Source organism: Schistocerca nitens, chromosome 5 (assembly GCF_023898315.1).
Source record: "Schistocerca nitens isolate TAMUIC-IGC-003100 chromosome 5, iqSchNite1.1, whole genome shotgun sequence".
Lineage (NCBI taxonomy): Eukaryota > Metazoa > Arthropoda > Insecta > Orthoptera > Acrididae > Schistocerca > Schistocerca nitens.
This window is the reverse complement of record NC_064618.1, coordinates 725,119,358-725,134,637: the sequence shown is the minus strand read 5'-3', so window position 1 is coordinate 725,134,637 and position 15,280 is coordinate 725,119,358. Positions and strand designations below refer to the sequence as shown.

At 45.6% G+C, this 15,280-nt stretch overlaps 1 protein-coding gene across 5 annotated transcripts in view; it reads left to right on the top strand.

Annotated features, from left to right (window-relative positions):
* The window catches only part of LOC126260812 (homeobox protein homothorax), a 1,061,772-nt gene that overhangs the window by 181,433 nt on the left and 865,059 nt on the right, over positions 1–15,280 (top strand). For all 5 annotated transcript variants that reach the window (XM_049958185.1, XM_049958184.1, XM_049958182.1 and 2 more), the window contains exon 5: positions 6,133–6,183. In XM_049958185.1, coding sequence (XP_049814142.1) covers positions 6,133–6,183 — 51 coding nt within the window. The remainder of the gene's footprint in view (positions 1–6,132; positions 6,184–15,280) is intronic.

The window sequence follows — 15,280 nt, the reverse complement described above, 5'->3', positions numbered from 1 at the left end:
AAGCCGCTACTATTCGGTCGAGTAGCTCCTCACTTGATATCACGAGGCTGAGTGCACCCCGAAAAATGGCGCCGGCCGGAGTGGCCGAGCGGTTCTAGGCGCTACAGTCTGGAACCGCGCGACCGCTACGGTCGCAGGTTCGAATCCTGCCTCGGGCGTGGATGTGTGTGATGTCCTTAGGTTAGCTAGGTTTAAGTAGTTCTAAGATCTAGGGGACTGATGACCTCAGAAGTTACGTCCCATAGTGCTCAGAGCCATTTGAACCGAAAAATGGCAATAGCGAACGGCGGCCTGGATGGTCACCCATCCAAGTGCCGACCACGCCCGACTGTGCTTAACTTCGGTGGTCTTACGGGAACCGGTTTATCCAGTGCGGCAAGCCGTTGCCCTCTTTAATATAGCCCCCGCACAAAGTCGCCGGATGTGCTCAGATCCGGAGAATATGGCTGCCAATCGAGGCCCATGCTAATAGCCTCAGGGTACCACAGAGCCAGAGTGCGGTCCCCAGAGAGCTCCTCCAGGACATCAAACACTCTCCTGCTTCGATGGGGTCGAGCTCCCTCTTGTCGAAAACAGGGTCACTTTGAATAATGGGGACGAAATCATCTTTCAGAACCTTCACGTACAGCTCGGTAGTCACTGTACCTGTATCTTCAAGGAATATCGCACCGATTATTCGGTGACGGGTCATTGCACACCATACATTGATCCGTTGAGGGTGAAGAGACTGCTCGATCGCGAAATGCGTATTCCCAGTCCCCCAAATGGAGCCAATTTCGCTTATTGACGAACCCATCCGTGCAGTTTGAATATCCTAACGCAAACCGTTTAGAAGTTATGACGATTTGATTTCATTGTTGTTGTGGTCTTCAGTCCTGAGACTGGTTTGATGCAGCTCTCCATGCTACTCTACCCTGTGCAAGCTTCTTCATCTCCCAGTACCTACTGCAGCCTACATCCTTCTGAATCTGCTTAGTGTATTCATCTCTTGGTCTCCCTCTACGATTTTTACCCTCCACTCTGCCGTCCAGTACTAAATTGGTGATCCCTTGTTGCCTCAAAACATGTCCTACCAACAGATCCCTTCTTATGGTCAAGTTGTGCCACAAACTCCTCTTCTCCGCAATTCTACTCAATGCCTCCTCATTAGTTTGTGATCTACCCATCTAATCTTCAGCATTCTTCTGTAGCACCACATTTCAAAAGCTTCTATTCTCTTCTTGTCTTTACTACACTCCTGGAAATGGAAAAAAGAACACATTGACACCGGTGTGTCAGACCCACCATACTTGCTCCGGACACTGCGAGAGGGCTGTACAAGCAATGATCACACGCACGGCACAGCGGACACACCAGGAACCGCGGTGTTGGCCGTCGAATGGCGCTAGCTGCGCAGCATTTGCGCACCGCCGCCGTCAGTGTCAGCCAGTTTGCCGTGGCATACGGAGCTCCATCGCAGTCTTTAACACTGGTAGCATGCCGCGACAGCGTGGACGTGAACCGTATGTGCAGTTGACGGACTTTGAGCGAGGGCGTATAGTGGGCATGCGGGAGGCCGGGTGGACGTACCGCCGAATTGCTCAACACGTGGGGCGTGAGGTCTCCACAGTACATCGATGTTGTCGCCAGTGGTCGGCGGAAGGTGCACGTGCCCGTCGACCTGGGACCGGACCGCAGCGACGTACGGATGCACCCCAAGACCGTAGGATCCTACGCAGTGCCGTAGGGGACCGCACCGCCACTTCCCAGCAAATTAGGGACACTGTTGCTCCTGGGGTATCGGCGAGGACCATTCTCAACCGTCTCCATGAAGCTGGGCTACGGTCCCGCACACCGTTAGGCCGTCTTCCGCTCACGCCCTAACATCGTGCAGCCCGCCTCCAGTGGTGTCGCGACAGGCGTGAATGGAGGGACGAATGGAGACGTGTCGTCTTCAGCGATGAGAGTTGCTTCTGCCTTGGTGCCAATGATGGTCGTATGCGTGTTTGGCGCCGTGCAGGTGAGCGCCACAATCAGGACTGCATACGACCGAGGCACACAGGGCCAACACCCGGCATCATGGTGTGGGGAGCGATCTCCTACACTGGCCGTACACCACTGGTGATCGTCGAGGGGACACTGAATAGTGCACGGTACATCCAAACCGTCATCGAACCCATCGTTCTACCATTCCTAGACCGGCAAGGGAACTTGCTGTTCCAACAGGACAATGCACGTCCGCATGGGTCCCGTGCCACCCAACGTGCTCTAGAAGGTGTAAGTCAACTACCCTGGCCAGCAAGATCTCCGGATCTGTCCCCCATTGAGCATGTTTGGGACTGGATGAAGCGTCGTCTCACGCGGTCTGCACGTCCAGCACGAACGCTGGTCCAACTGAGGCGCCAGGTGGAAATGGCATGGCAAGCCGTTCCACAGGACTACATCCAGCATCTCTACGATCGTCTCCATGGGAGAATAGCAGCCTCCATTGCTGCGAAAGGTGGATATACACTGTACTAGTGCCGACATTGTGCATGCTCTGTTGCCTGTGTCTATGTGCCTGTGGTTCTGTCAGTGTGATCATATGATGTATCTGACCCCAGGAATGTGTCAATAAAGTTTCTCCTTCCTGGGACAATGAATTCACGGTGTTCTTATTTCAATTTCCAGGAGTGTATTTATCGTCCACGTTTCACTTCCATACATGGCTACACTGCATACAAATACTTTCAGAAACGACTTCCTGACACTTAAATCTATACTCGATGTTAACAAATTTCTCTTCTTCAGAAAGGCTTTCCTGGCCATTGCCAGTCTACATCTTATTTCCTCTGTACTTCGACCATTATCAGTTATTGTGCTCCCCAAATAGCCAAATTCCTTTACTACTTTAAGTGTCTCACTTCCTAATCTAATTCCCTCAGCATCACCCGACTTAATTCGACTACATTCCATTATCCTCGTTTTGCTTTTGTTGATGTTCATCTTATATCCTCCTTTCAAGACACTGTCCATTCCGTTCAACTGCTCTTCCAAGTCCTTTGCTGTCTCTGACAGAATTACAATGTCATCGGCGAACCTCAAAGTTTTTATTTCTTCTCCATGGACTTTAATACCTACTCCGAACGTTTCTTTTGTTTCCTTTACTGCTTGCTCAATATACAGATTGAATAACATCGGGGAGAGGCTACAACCCTGTCTCACTCCCTTCCCAACCACTGCTTCCCTTTCATGTCCCTCGACTCTTATAACTGCCATCTGGCTTCTGTACGAATTGTAAATAGCCTTTCGCTCCCTGTATTTTACCCCTGCCACCTTCAGAATTTGAAAGAGAGTATTCCAGTCAACATTGTCAAAAATAGTTCAATCATTGTCAGCCTGTATAAACAGCAGATATAAAGATAATATGAAACGTGTACTATCGTATTCATTGAGGTCTGTATTCTTGATTCATCAGAGACGATATCTGTGACGTGGTCGGTCGTCATTTCAGCGAAACGCGGTGTACTGCAGGCAGACTGCTTTGCGTCGCCCGCCGCTGGTGCTTTACTTTCCGTGGTCTCAGCGCCTGCCGCTGTCCGCGCGGAGACGATCACGTCGCGCTGACTGGCACCCACCGTGTACGCAAACGCGGCGGCGACCTTCCGCGCTTGTGTAATGCGAATAGCTAATGACCTCGGCGCGCACTGGCCACATGCGAGCTATACAAGGCATCCCGCCTGCGCCTTTCAGATGTTATCCGCGACAGCCACGGCTGGAAAGAGCTGCGCGCAGGACTCGTTTGCGTTTCGACACACGTCGCTCGTACTCATTGACGTGACAGGTGGCTGCTGGCGGAGGTGCCTCGCGATATCTTCATGCGAGGTCACAGCCGCCGCAGCTCGTTAGCCAAGTACAAATGTCTCCGCAATCGCCGTCTGCAGAGCCATTCCAGACTGCACAAATATGCGAGCGCCGTAACTGACGTATTCTGCGCCAGACTGTGGTTATTTAATTCTGCCACGGAGCACTCTTGAGCGCTGACATAGCCAACTCTCGCGCACCATTCTAATTACTGTAGTGCGGAGCTTGTGCAGAGAAGATACGAGCAAACTCTTGAAGAGCAGTGTTTCCGAAACAAGTGAACACCATCACAGCTTCTGGACAGAGTAAATAGATGGAACAGAAGTTGTTTCACATTACCTCTGTCGCGATAGTGACTAGATTACTGATTTGTTTCTCGAAGGTGTTTGATTAGGTTACCGATCACGTCAGGTTCGGTTGCGTGATAAACCACACCTATCTAAAGGGCGTGAATTCAACCAAATACCTAGGGATTACAACAACGAATAACCTAAATTGGATCGGTCACTTAGATAATGTTATTGGAAAACCGAACCAAAGGTTATGATTCATTGGCAGAATACTCAACAGATGGAAGATGTGTGGTCTACAGTACGCTTGTACTAAGATTGTCTGTCCTCTTCTGGAGTACTGCTGCGTGGTATGGGATCCACATCAAATAAGATTGACAGAGGACATGGGAAAAGTTCATAAATGGGCAACACGTTTTGTATTACTGCGAAATAGAGTGGAGAATGACACGGATATGATACATGAATTACGGTGGCAGTCATTAAAACTAAGGCGTTTTTCGTTGCGGCAGAATCTGCTAATGAAGTTTCTATCACCAACATTCTCCACCGAATGCGAAAAATATTGTTAGTACCTAACTACACAGGGAGAAACTATTATCGTAAGAAAATAAGAGAAATCAGAGCGCGCGCGGAAAGATTTAAGTGTTCATTTTTCCCACGCTGTTCAAGAGTGGAGCGGTGGACAAATGGCTTGAAGGTAGTTCGATGGACCCTCTGCCAGACACGTAATACGGAATTGCAGAGTAATCGTGTAGATGTAGATTTTCTTATTACGCCACTAATTGTATCTTTACACTCGGCGGCATTTACCTATGAATGCGAAACGTACTGAGATCTACTGTAATTCGAATTCAACATTAGTTCATTAATTGTAAGTATCAATTGGAGTATTATAAATGGTACATCTCAGACACAAAGTAAATCATTTTTCGACAGCATGTGACAAATATTTTCTCATCGGCAGTCAAATAGTCCTCAGGGCGGCGTCAGTGGCCAAGTTTTCATCATATTTTACTTTTCCTGTGCCCGTCGGCGCATGTAAAACAGCAGATACATAGATTCCGTGATTTGTCTTCATGACTGAACTCGCTGAATAACTGCCACACACAATCTATCAATCCGGAGACGCATGATCCGAATTTTGTTGGGGAACGTGTTTGACCTTCCAGGACTAGGATAGTGAGGTAACAGTCAGTTTTTAACGGATAGCTTGCTTTGCCTTGGATTTCAGGATGATATTCAAACCGTATTTGTAGAGTGTTTTTGGTGTTCACGCTATAAGTTGTCGAGGCAAGTGCTGTATTAAGTTTAGGGATTGTCTTGTTACTTTAGGAAGTGAACTGTGTGTTGAAACCGATCTGTGCCCGTTTAGAATTTTAACCGAGGAATACCGCAAGACAGCCTAATTGTATTCATTTTTTTTTTAATATCTCATCGATGGTAGCTATGACTTGAATGCCCATGTACTTAGCTGCGTGTAGTGACTCTGGAGGTTCGAGTCCACCCTCGGACGTGTGTGTGTGTGTGTGTGTGTGTGTGTGTGTGTGTTTCCTTAGGATAATTTAGGTTAAGTAGTATGTAAGCTTTGGGACTGATGACATTAGCAGTTAAGTCCCATAAGATTTCAGTTTTTTTCTGGAGGTAGCGCTTCGTAGCCATACTCCGATATGTGGAAGTCTTACCCGTCTCTAACGGATGACTTGCATGTTAATGTTGAACCAAAGTCACAATATGACTGACAGGGTTCATATACGGAAAGCGTCACCACTAGTAGCAGGGGGCAACATACATGCATTCTCGCTATCATTTTACTCTGAGCCGTTCAATTTAAGACGCAGAAACTTTCGTAACTCTACAATAAAGCGTAAGGTACTGTTGCTGATAACCTCTCAGTGTTTTCTTACCTCACAGTAAAACAAAATTACTGCAGACTGCTGCACTGAAAAGAAAAGTTTCTGTGCACTAGAGTTTCAATATTCGTAGTTTATAAAAATATTTGTTTGTTTCTCTTTTTCAGATGGTACAGGCGATCCAGGTTCTTCGGTTTCACCTGCTGGAACTGGAAAAGGTGAGTTATGTTTCACATATGGTAATCCACGCTTTTATCATACAGCTACAGCTTAACAATATAGGATAACTAATTTCTGAGTTTGTAAATAAATCAATAAAAATAGAAATGCGTTAGAAGAAGCAGAGAGAAATGACAAGGAGGTTCAGTTATTTTTATGATGAGATTTCCCCCGGTGAGTTTCAAGAGGAAGTAATAAGTAGCGATGAGTGGCACGCAAGTACTTGAGAAACTTAGTGAACGACCGCAGAGTTGATTACTTCAAGAAAACAGAAAGCCATTACTCCGCGACAGACCAGGGAGGACAAGCTGCGCACGCAACTGTTTGCCGATGATGAGGAACGACGCCCGCCCTGTAGCCGCAGCAGCCAGCCAGCCAGCCAGCCAGCCAGCCAGTCCGTCCACCTGCAGCGACCGCCTGTCTGCTCTGGAGAGACGGCGGCGTTCGTGGGCGCCCGCAGCCCGCACGCGCGTGTGGGCAGCCAATTGAACGGCTCGAGAGCCGTGACGTCACAGTGGGACAATTGTTGCCCACGCCGTGGAAATCACGCCGCCGCCAGCGGCACAGGATGTGTCGTATTAGACACACGTGCCGGCCGGAAGCGAGCCCGGGCGCCCTGTTTCGGCCTTCCCTTCCTTTTACTTGGACGCATCTGGACCACGCGAGGACGTCCCATCTTGACACGGCTTTGTTATTCGTGGTCACAGTAATACTTGCTAGACGTGCGCAGTATTGGTTCAAATGGCTCTGAGCACTATGGGACTTAACATCTGTGATCATCAGTCCCCTAGAACTTAGAACTACTTAAATCTAACTAACCTAAGGACATCACACACATCCATGCCCGAGGCAGGATTCGAACCTGCGACCGTAGCAGTCGCGCGGTTCCGGACTGAGCGCCTAGAACCGCTAGATCACCGCGGCCGACTTGCGCAGTATTAATTCTACGTTATTCCCGGGATCAGAGCTCCGAAGCCCAGTACTCTACATAACTGTGGTGCCACTGGTGGTGGTGGTGGTGGTGGTGGTGTTCAGTCCGAAGACTACCTGATGCAGTCTTCCAACTACTCTATAATGTGCAGCTCTCTTCATCTCCGAATAACAGCAACCTATATCCATTTCAACCTGCTTACTGTATTCAAACATTCATCTCACCCTATAACTTTTATTTCTCACTTTTCCCTCCGTTACCAAAATTCCTTTAATGCATCAGGATATGTCCTGTCAACAGACATATTTTGTTGTACCCCAATTCGATTAAATACGTCATTATTAAATGCATTCGCAAACTTCGAATACGATTGTACAACTGCTACACGATTGACTAGTAAGATATGAAAATTTGTGCCGGACCGGTGCTCGATCCCAGATTTTTACGCTAGGGATCGCATTAATAGATCTGCCATCCGAGCACGCTTTCAGGGCCGGTCCAAACTTACATATGTTCTAGCGCAGGGGTGTCCAACCTAAAAAAAAAATGGGGATGGCGGGCCAATGAAGGAATAGCTTGCATGGCGGGGGTTTCAGATTGAAGATATTTAATTTATCATAACATTACATAGAAGGAATTTTATGGATTTTTTATTTTATGTTTTTATTACGAGCGTGTGGCCGCGCTGCTACTTGATTTGGGCTGCGTAGAGACCGCGGGCCGCGAGTTGGACACCCCTATTCTAGTGTCTACGTCTTAAATAGTGCTTGCATTTAAATCGAATGATTCCTACACAGGGACATTGTTACACTCGTCAGATTGCCTAGCTTTGGCATGAAATACAGTAGCGCAGTGTCTGTATTTTACAGTGTCCGCAAAGTTCGATGCGAGTCCGAAGGAACATTGCATCAACCTATACAGTCACTGTAAAATACAGATACCGCCCTACCGAACATCCTGTTAGTTATCTGAACACCTATCACACTTTCGGCATTATCCTGAGTCACCACGTTTCTCTTCTTGCCTGTACAATTACTCGCCCGCGTTTCGCTTCCGTACAAGGCTACACTACACATTAGTACCGCCATAAAACACTTCCTGATATTTTATGTTCGATGCTCACAAACATCTGTTTTCAGAAACGCTTTGCTTGCTATTGCCAGTATGCACTTTATTTACTCTCTATTTGGACCATAGTCATTTATTTTGCTGCGTAAGTAATAGAACTTATCTACTACTTCTAGTGTCTCATTTTCTAATGTAATTTCTTTCACATCTTCTGATTCAGTTCAACTACATTCCATTATAGCGCCATACAGAGACACATCGTCTCACGGTAGCGACTGCTAAGAAGAGGAAGATAACGTTGCTGACTACCAGAGTTTCCCACGAAAGGCAAGAACTCAGGTTGTAAACATAGTCTCAGTTCGATAAACCGCCATAAGGATTTATTTAATAGCAGGTTATAGCACAAGGAGAAAATTAAGTTATGGGACAAACTCCTAGATAGTGATTCAGGTATTCTTCACCACATCCTTTTATCTAGTACTTCAGGAGAGCTTATTTTGAGTTTGGGAAAGTGTGAGAGATGCACATACGAAAAGATGCTCTCAGTTCATCCGCAGATCTTTTCGGATACCTCAGTTGCTAGAACGATCCCCCCGAATCGCTTAGATCTGGTCTCGAACCGGGTTCATGTAGAAAGTTTTCGGTCTTCCCGGCCTACTAATTTGTCCCCTCTCGAGATAAAGTTTCAGTTACTAGCGTGTAGAAAATGAATAGCGGAATCGTTGCATATATCCCCATGAATCGGCTTATTACTACCACGACCAAGCTAACGTTCAGTTTCCTGATAGCATGCTATTCAGATTTTAGGCAGTTTTTCCTTTTATTTTATGAATAAGAGAAGCGTCAGTTCAGTTTTAAACATTTCGTTTCAGAATGCTATTGACGATTTTCTTGAAAGATTGAAAGCAACAGCTTCAGTTTAGAAATTACGTTACGTATCTTTCACGGTAGTACAGATTCCTTTGCTTTCCAGTGTTTCAAATGAACTTTTTGTATTACGCCTACCATTTTCTTTTATATGTAAAGAGCATTGTATTGCAGAATTAAAATATCTCTCTTATACAAAAAGGGTAATCTGAACAATATGTAATGAAATAGCGATTTAAATTTACTCGATTTACATCAATATTTTCTCATTAGTTTAATGTATAGTTCAATCAGCTAATACTTGCCTGAAAGAGACACTAAGAAATTTGAGAGAGTATATCGCTATAAATTACGTGTTTCCGCGCGAAAGTATTTGTTGTACGAGGTAATGTCATGTTTTCGAAAAGTATCAGCCGGTTAACTAAATTCAAGACCACTACACGAAGTTAACACTGTTCTCCATATAGTATAGAGCTAACTGCGCCTCTTTATGTTTCATCAGTGTTTCGTCTCGATTCATTTTCTAACACAGGGCCTCATACATCAGACCTACTGCTACGACGAACAGTCGCTCCCCGTGACAATTTAAACCATCAAAACAATCATTATTGGTGACTGACTGGTGTGTCTCGTACGTCTACATCGACAAATATACCGTTAACACCACGTCTAGCATCACAGTCATGCGCACCACTGCCTACGCAGAAAGTATTACCTCAACGGAACTAAGCAGACACTGCAGGAACCCTACCGTGCCCTCTGAGCTGAGAAACTGGCCTACTCGCTCATGCACCTAATTACAATTTGTCGGAGAAGTGCGTCTGGTGATCGCGTCAGAGCGCAGGCAGGCTTCATTTGAGTTGTATGAAGGCGTCGCGATCGCCGAGAAGCTGCGGTGTAAATTAGCGCGGGGGCGGGAGGCGGCGCGGCCCGGCGTGGCGTGAATGCGGGCGGCGGCGGGGGGCGGCAGCTAATATGACAGCGGAGTGACGGCCGCGCCGGGCTCAGCCCGAGATGCGTGGGCGGGCGGCGCTGCCTCAACTTTGCTGCTCTGCTCGAGGATGCGCCGGAGTTGCGGCCCCGTTCTTAGCACCGTGTGTTTGTACAGTAATCTAATCTAGCGCTGACAACATCGCCGGTTGCTGGAAATATGGCGAACTCGTTTACGCCACGAGAAATGAGAGACAGCATCATTCCGTATTTGTCAAAGAATCGATCTCATAATTCGTAATATAACCCGACCAAGTGTCGTGTGAGCCTGTCACTGCGCACAGCAATGTGTTGTGCTACGAACGGCCAACATTCTACAGTGCGTCCATTTCGTTTTTTAGAGAAGGAATACAAATGAACGACGGGAGTAAAAGCATTCGGAGTATTCAATATTTCATATAGTTCCAAACAACACCAAGGTAGTTTTGAGGACGCACTTCGTTTCTTCAGATAATGATGTATTCATAGATTCAAAAACAAAAACCTGCAAATAAGTTTAAAGTATTGCGCTAAACCGTTAGTCATGACAAGTCAAAGTGAGGTTTCACTGATATTAAAGTTCTTTCATTACAGTAGATTGAAAGTTGGTTTCAGGGTAGCCACATGCAAAACAGGCCGTCTTCTTCTTCAGCCAAGCACTACAGCGCCCTGTGTGTGACAACACAATCGCCTACACCCGAAAGTCTGTGCTCAAAAATGGTTCAAATGGCTATGAGCACTATGGGACTTAACATCTACGGTCATCAGTCCCCTAGAACTTAGAACTACTTAAACCTAACTACCCTAAGGACATCACACAACACCCAGTCATCACGAGGCAGAGAAAATCCCTTACCCCGCCGGGAATCGAACCCGGGAACCCGGGCGTGGGAAGCGAGAACGCTACCGCACGACCACGAGCTGCGGACAAACCTGTGTTCACTAGCCTGCCAAACCAGAAGCATATCTGTGATTGGATGCTCCCAACCTGAAGTATTGTTTTATATAGACAATCGGACCGTGCTTCGTATCATGACGCGTATTTGAATTCTTCTATGACGGGAGATTTCTTTCGAGCGCTGTACGAAGCGGCGCAGAACGTAAACAAGATTATAACAAGTTTACGTTTGAGACATGTAGGGAAACTAAAGCTACAAATAACAGATTGCTGCATGTGTAAAAAAGTGATTTTCCCAGACACCGATCTCAGAGACACAGTGATTAAGACACTGGACTCAAATGTGAGAAGAGCGCCACTGAAATCCCTGTTAGCCTTCATCGTTAAGGTTTTCCTTCGTTTGCGTACGTTGTTGATGTGAAGACGATTCAAAGGACTTTCCTTCAGCCTCGACAAGGTAAAACTGCATTCTGTCAGCAGTGATCTCGCTGGAAGCGGAAAGGTTAACTCTAATCGTGCAAACCTCCCTTCCGAAAGTGCTACCAACAATGTCAAACATTTCTGATACAGTTACCACGGATTTCATTATATATTCTAACTGAATCTGGAGTCGCTCATTCCGACAGTCTGTAACATTTCTCTATCCGAGTCAAAACTCTGGTTACCTCGCTGTCGCTATGAAGCAAAACTGGCGAAAAAAATGGTGTAGCTGTAGTGCGTGAGTTTCTTATTTGTTTTACTGCACCAGAGCTGTTTAAATGATAAAGGAGATCTGGAGGTCGCCCGTGAAAACTATTTACCTGGAAGTTTTATACATAGACATTAATTAGAAGAAAGAACATTTTTCTGCTCTTCAAGGATAGAAGCATTTTGGTAGCTGAACGAGAGGCATGCTAATGTGACGCAATTGCTTGCACGACGTACGTGAAAAGTGTATTTCCAGTTTCACCCCTCTCCCCCCGGCACAGAGCTTCACACGAATATTCATTGATTTACACATTAATGGAAACCTGGGTGATGGTTCACTTCGGCTTGTACCATGCAAAATAGTTTATTGGTTAAGACAATGGACTTGCATTCGGATTGACGGAATTTCAAATCTCTGCTGGGGGATTTTCATGTTTTATATTAACAACTTAAGTCCAACGTCGGTCGGTTCCTTTCAGTAGACCGTGGACGATATCATTCATAGCTAGTGTAATTAATAAAATGTGTAGTAGGATATTCGTTAACAATTATACCCTGCTGGTACGATATGCATCAAGTTTGTAATGACAGTTACCCATACGTGATATCAGGTGTTCGCCAGGGAAGCGTCCTGGGACCTCTGCTGTTCCTGATCTATATAAATGACCTGGGTGACAATCTGAGCAGTTATCTTAGGTTGTTCGCTGATGATGTAATTTACCGTCTAGTAAGGTCATCCGAAGACCAGTATCAGTTGCAAAGCGATTTAGAAAAGATTGCTGAATGGTGTGGCAGGTGGCAGTTGGCGCTAAATAACGAAAAGTGTGAGGTGATCCACATGACTTCCAAAAGAAATCCGTTGGAATTCGATTACTCGATAAACAGTACAATTCTCAAGGCTGTCAATTCAACTAAGTACCTGGGTGTTAAAATTCGAACTACTTCAGTTGGAAAGACCACATATATAATATTGTGGGGAAGGCGAGCCAAAGGTTGCGTTTCATTGGCAGGACACTTAGAAGATGCAACAAGTCCACTAAAGAGACACCTTACACTACGCTCGTTCGTCCTCTGTTAGAATATTGCTGCGCGGTGTGGGATCCTCACCAGGTGGGATTGACGGAGGACATCGAAAGGGTGCAAAAAAGGGCAGCTCGTTTTGTATTATCACGTAATAGGGGAGAGAGTGTGGCAGATATGATACGCGAGTTGGGATGGAAGTCATTAAAGAAAAGACGTTTTTCGTCGCGGCGAGATCTATTTACAAAATTTCAGTCACCAACTTTCCCTTCCGAATGCGAAAATATTTTATTTAGCCCAACCTACATAGGTAGGAATGATCATCAAAATAAAATAAGAGAAATCAGAGCTCGAACAGAAAGGTTTAGGTGTTCGATTTTCCCGCGCGCTGTTCGGGAGTGGAATGGTAGGGAGATAGTATGATTGTGGTTCAATGAACCCTCTGCCAAGCACTTAAATGTGAATTGCAGAGTAATCATGAAGATGTAGATATAATTGAAACGAAGACACTGCGATCAATTTGGATTGTGCATCGTTACTCTTGCTTGCAAGATCTACTGCAAGTGTTTGTAAACGTAAAAAAGTCGGAAGTGCGGAAAATGAATGGTGCACGCATTTACTATCAGTAGACACATGGCTGCATGTAACTACAGCTGTTGTCACGTGTGGAGCCATGTGGCTCCATCACCAAAGGCGCTGCCGCAGCTGCTAGGAGGCGATCGACGGATACCTGGGTTAGCGCTGACGGCCGCATCTGGCTGGCTATCCTCCGGAACGTCCACGAATTAAACTTGCAAATTGCACACCGTTTTGGTCGCTCTTCTCCAGCGGTAGAGGACGGCGAAGCAGAAAGCGGGAGGGGCAGCTAGCGGGAGGCGGCGTGGGGAGACACTACCGACGAATCAGAATCGCCTATCTCGGCCACTCCATATCATTAAGCCATATGACCCACGAATACATTTATATTTTTCCCCCACGAAGGTGAGGTGGGGAAAAAAATGTCGGGAGCTATTTTTCTGTATCCTGTTTTACATTTTCTGTGGCTGGGGGAGGGATAATTTGTTACATACATTTTGTGTTATAACAGCGTTTACATGTCGTTACGTTGCAGCTAAAAGTTTTTCGGCCATAATGGAATGCAATGCGTTTGCCCATTGCGAGTAGTATTTTAATAATCTCCCCCAATAACGGGGGCGTGCCCTGCATTATACGGCGGCTGCGCTTCGAGCGCAAACCGGTCGCGGAAAGCCGCTGCCATTTTGTATTCATGTAAGTCCACGCATCTTAAGCAGTTATTATGAGCAATCACACTGACAACTATGCTATCTTATTCAGTGAAAGTCCGCCTCATCTGCATAGCTGATCGAGCATTAGTAATGTATATATGGGAAAACTTCGGTGCTTATAACCGGTCCTCGTTTTGTGGTTTCCCCCATAACACCGCTTTCAGTGGAAGCCTTATCGCGTTTCTTTTCTTTTACCTTTCCTTACTTTTTCATTCTTTTTCAAACTTTAAACAACGTCCACACTTTTGGGAGGCAAAATTGAAATTTGTGATTCTGTTTCTTTTATGTTATTCGCTCCAGTTTAAGTTCCTTATCTACAGACCTGTAATAAAAGCCGAGTGAGGCAATAAAATGGTTAAGAGCGTTCGAAAACCTGTCAAGCTATGTTTTCCGTTATTCGATCAGTCTGATCACACATTTACTGCGAAATCGGAAGACATTCGAACGTAAGAGATGTTCACTTACACGACACCTCTGAAGAACTTGACAGTAAATGTTTGTCGCTGTCCAGTCAATATTGCGTATCACCATTAGAGGGTAACATGAAAGTTTCAGCCTATAGATTTCGTGTGCATTATGGGCAGATAGGAACGTGGTATAAAAATTTCGTGGCGATTCGAAATAGGTTTGTACTTTGATTAGGCTGAAATTGAGAAGCATGTGTTGATGTGGATGAAAGTTGACAATTGTCTTAGTAATAAAGATTATTGCAGTCAAATGTAGCGAATTTTTACTGCGGTTAAATTAATTAAAAACTTTGCTGATCTCCATCCACCATGGTAAACAAGCGCAAACTTTCTTCATTACATTTATGGAGTGGATTTCGAGAAAAGATAATCTCTGATCCTACATTATGGACACCAGCAGGATGATATAGCTTGGAATGGAATACATAGAGCGGTAATTTTATTGCTAATAAAGACACATTCCTTTGTTTTAATGTTCTCGTATTCTGCAAGACACGCGAAGAAGACACATAAACGGCAACACATAGTAATATAATTTCAGGTAAATCCCCATTTTCGTGATTTAAAAAAAAAAATTAAATATTTCACCGTCCGTCCGACAAACATTCCTCTGGGAAAGAGAAAACGTAATCAGTTCGAATTTGAATATACTTCTTATCTTGGTTTAAAACCCAAGGTGCTTGTTTCGTAGATTCGAAAAGACTTAATTTGCCATCTTATGTGGCCCGGCTTGTCCCCCTTCCCCCCACTCATCCCCACCCCACCCCACCCCTACACCCGATTCATTCTCCTTCGTAGGTTTACGTCACAAAACCGGCAAATGTCAGTCCAATTACTGTTCTGCCGTTTCATCTCTGTACTCGCGTTTGATTTCAACTGCGACCACTGTTCTACAGTCAGAGA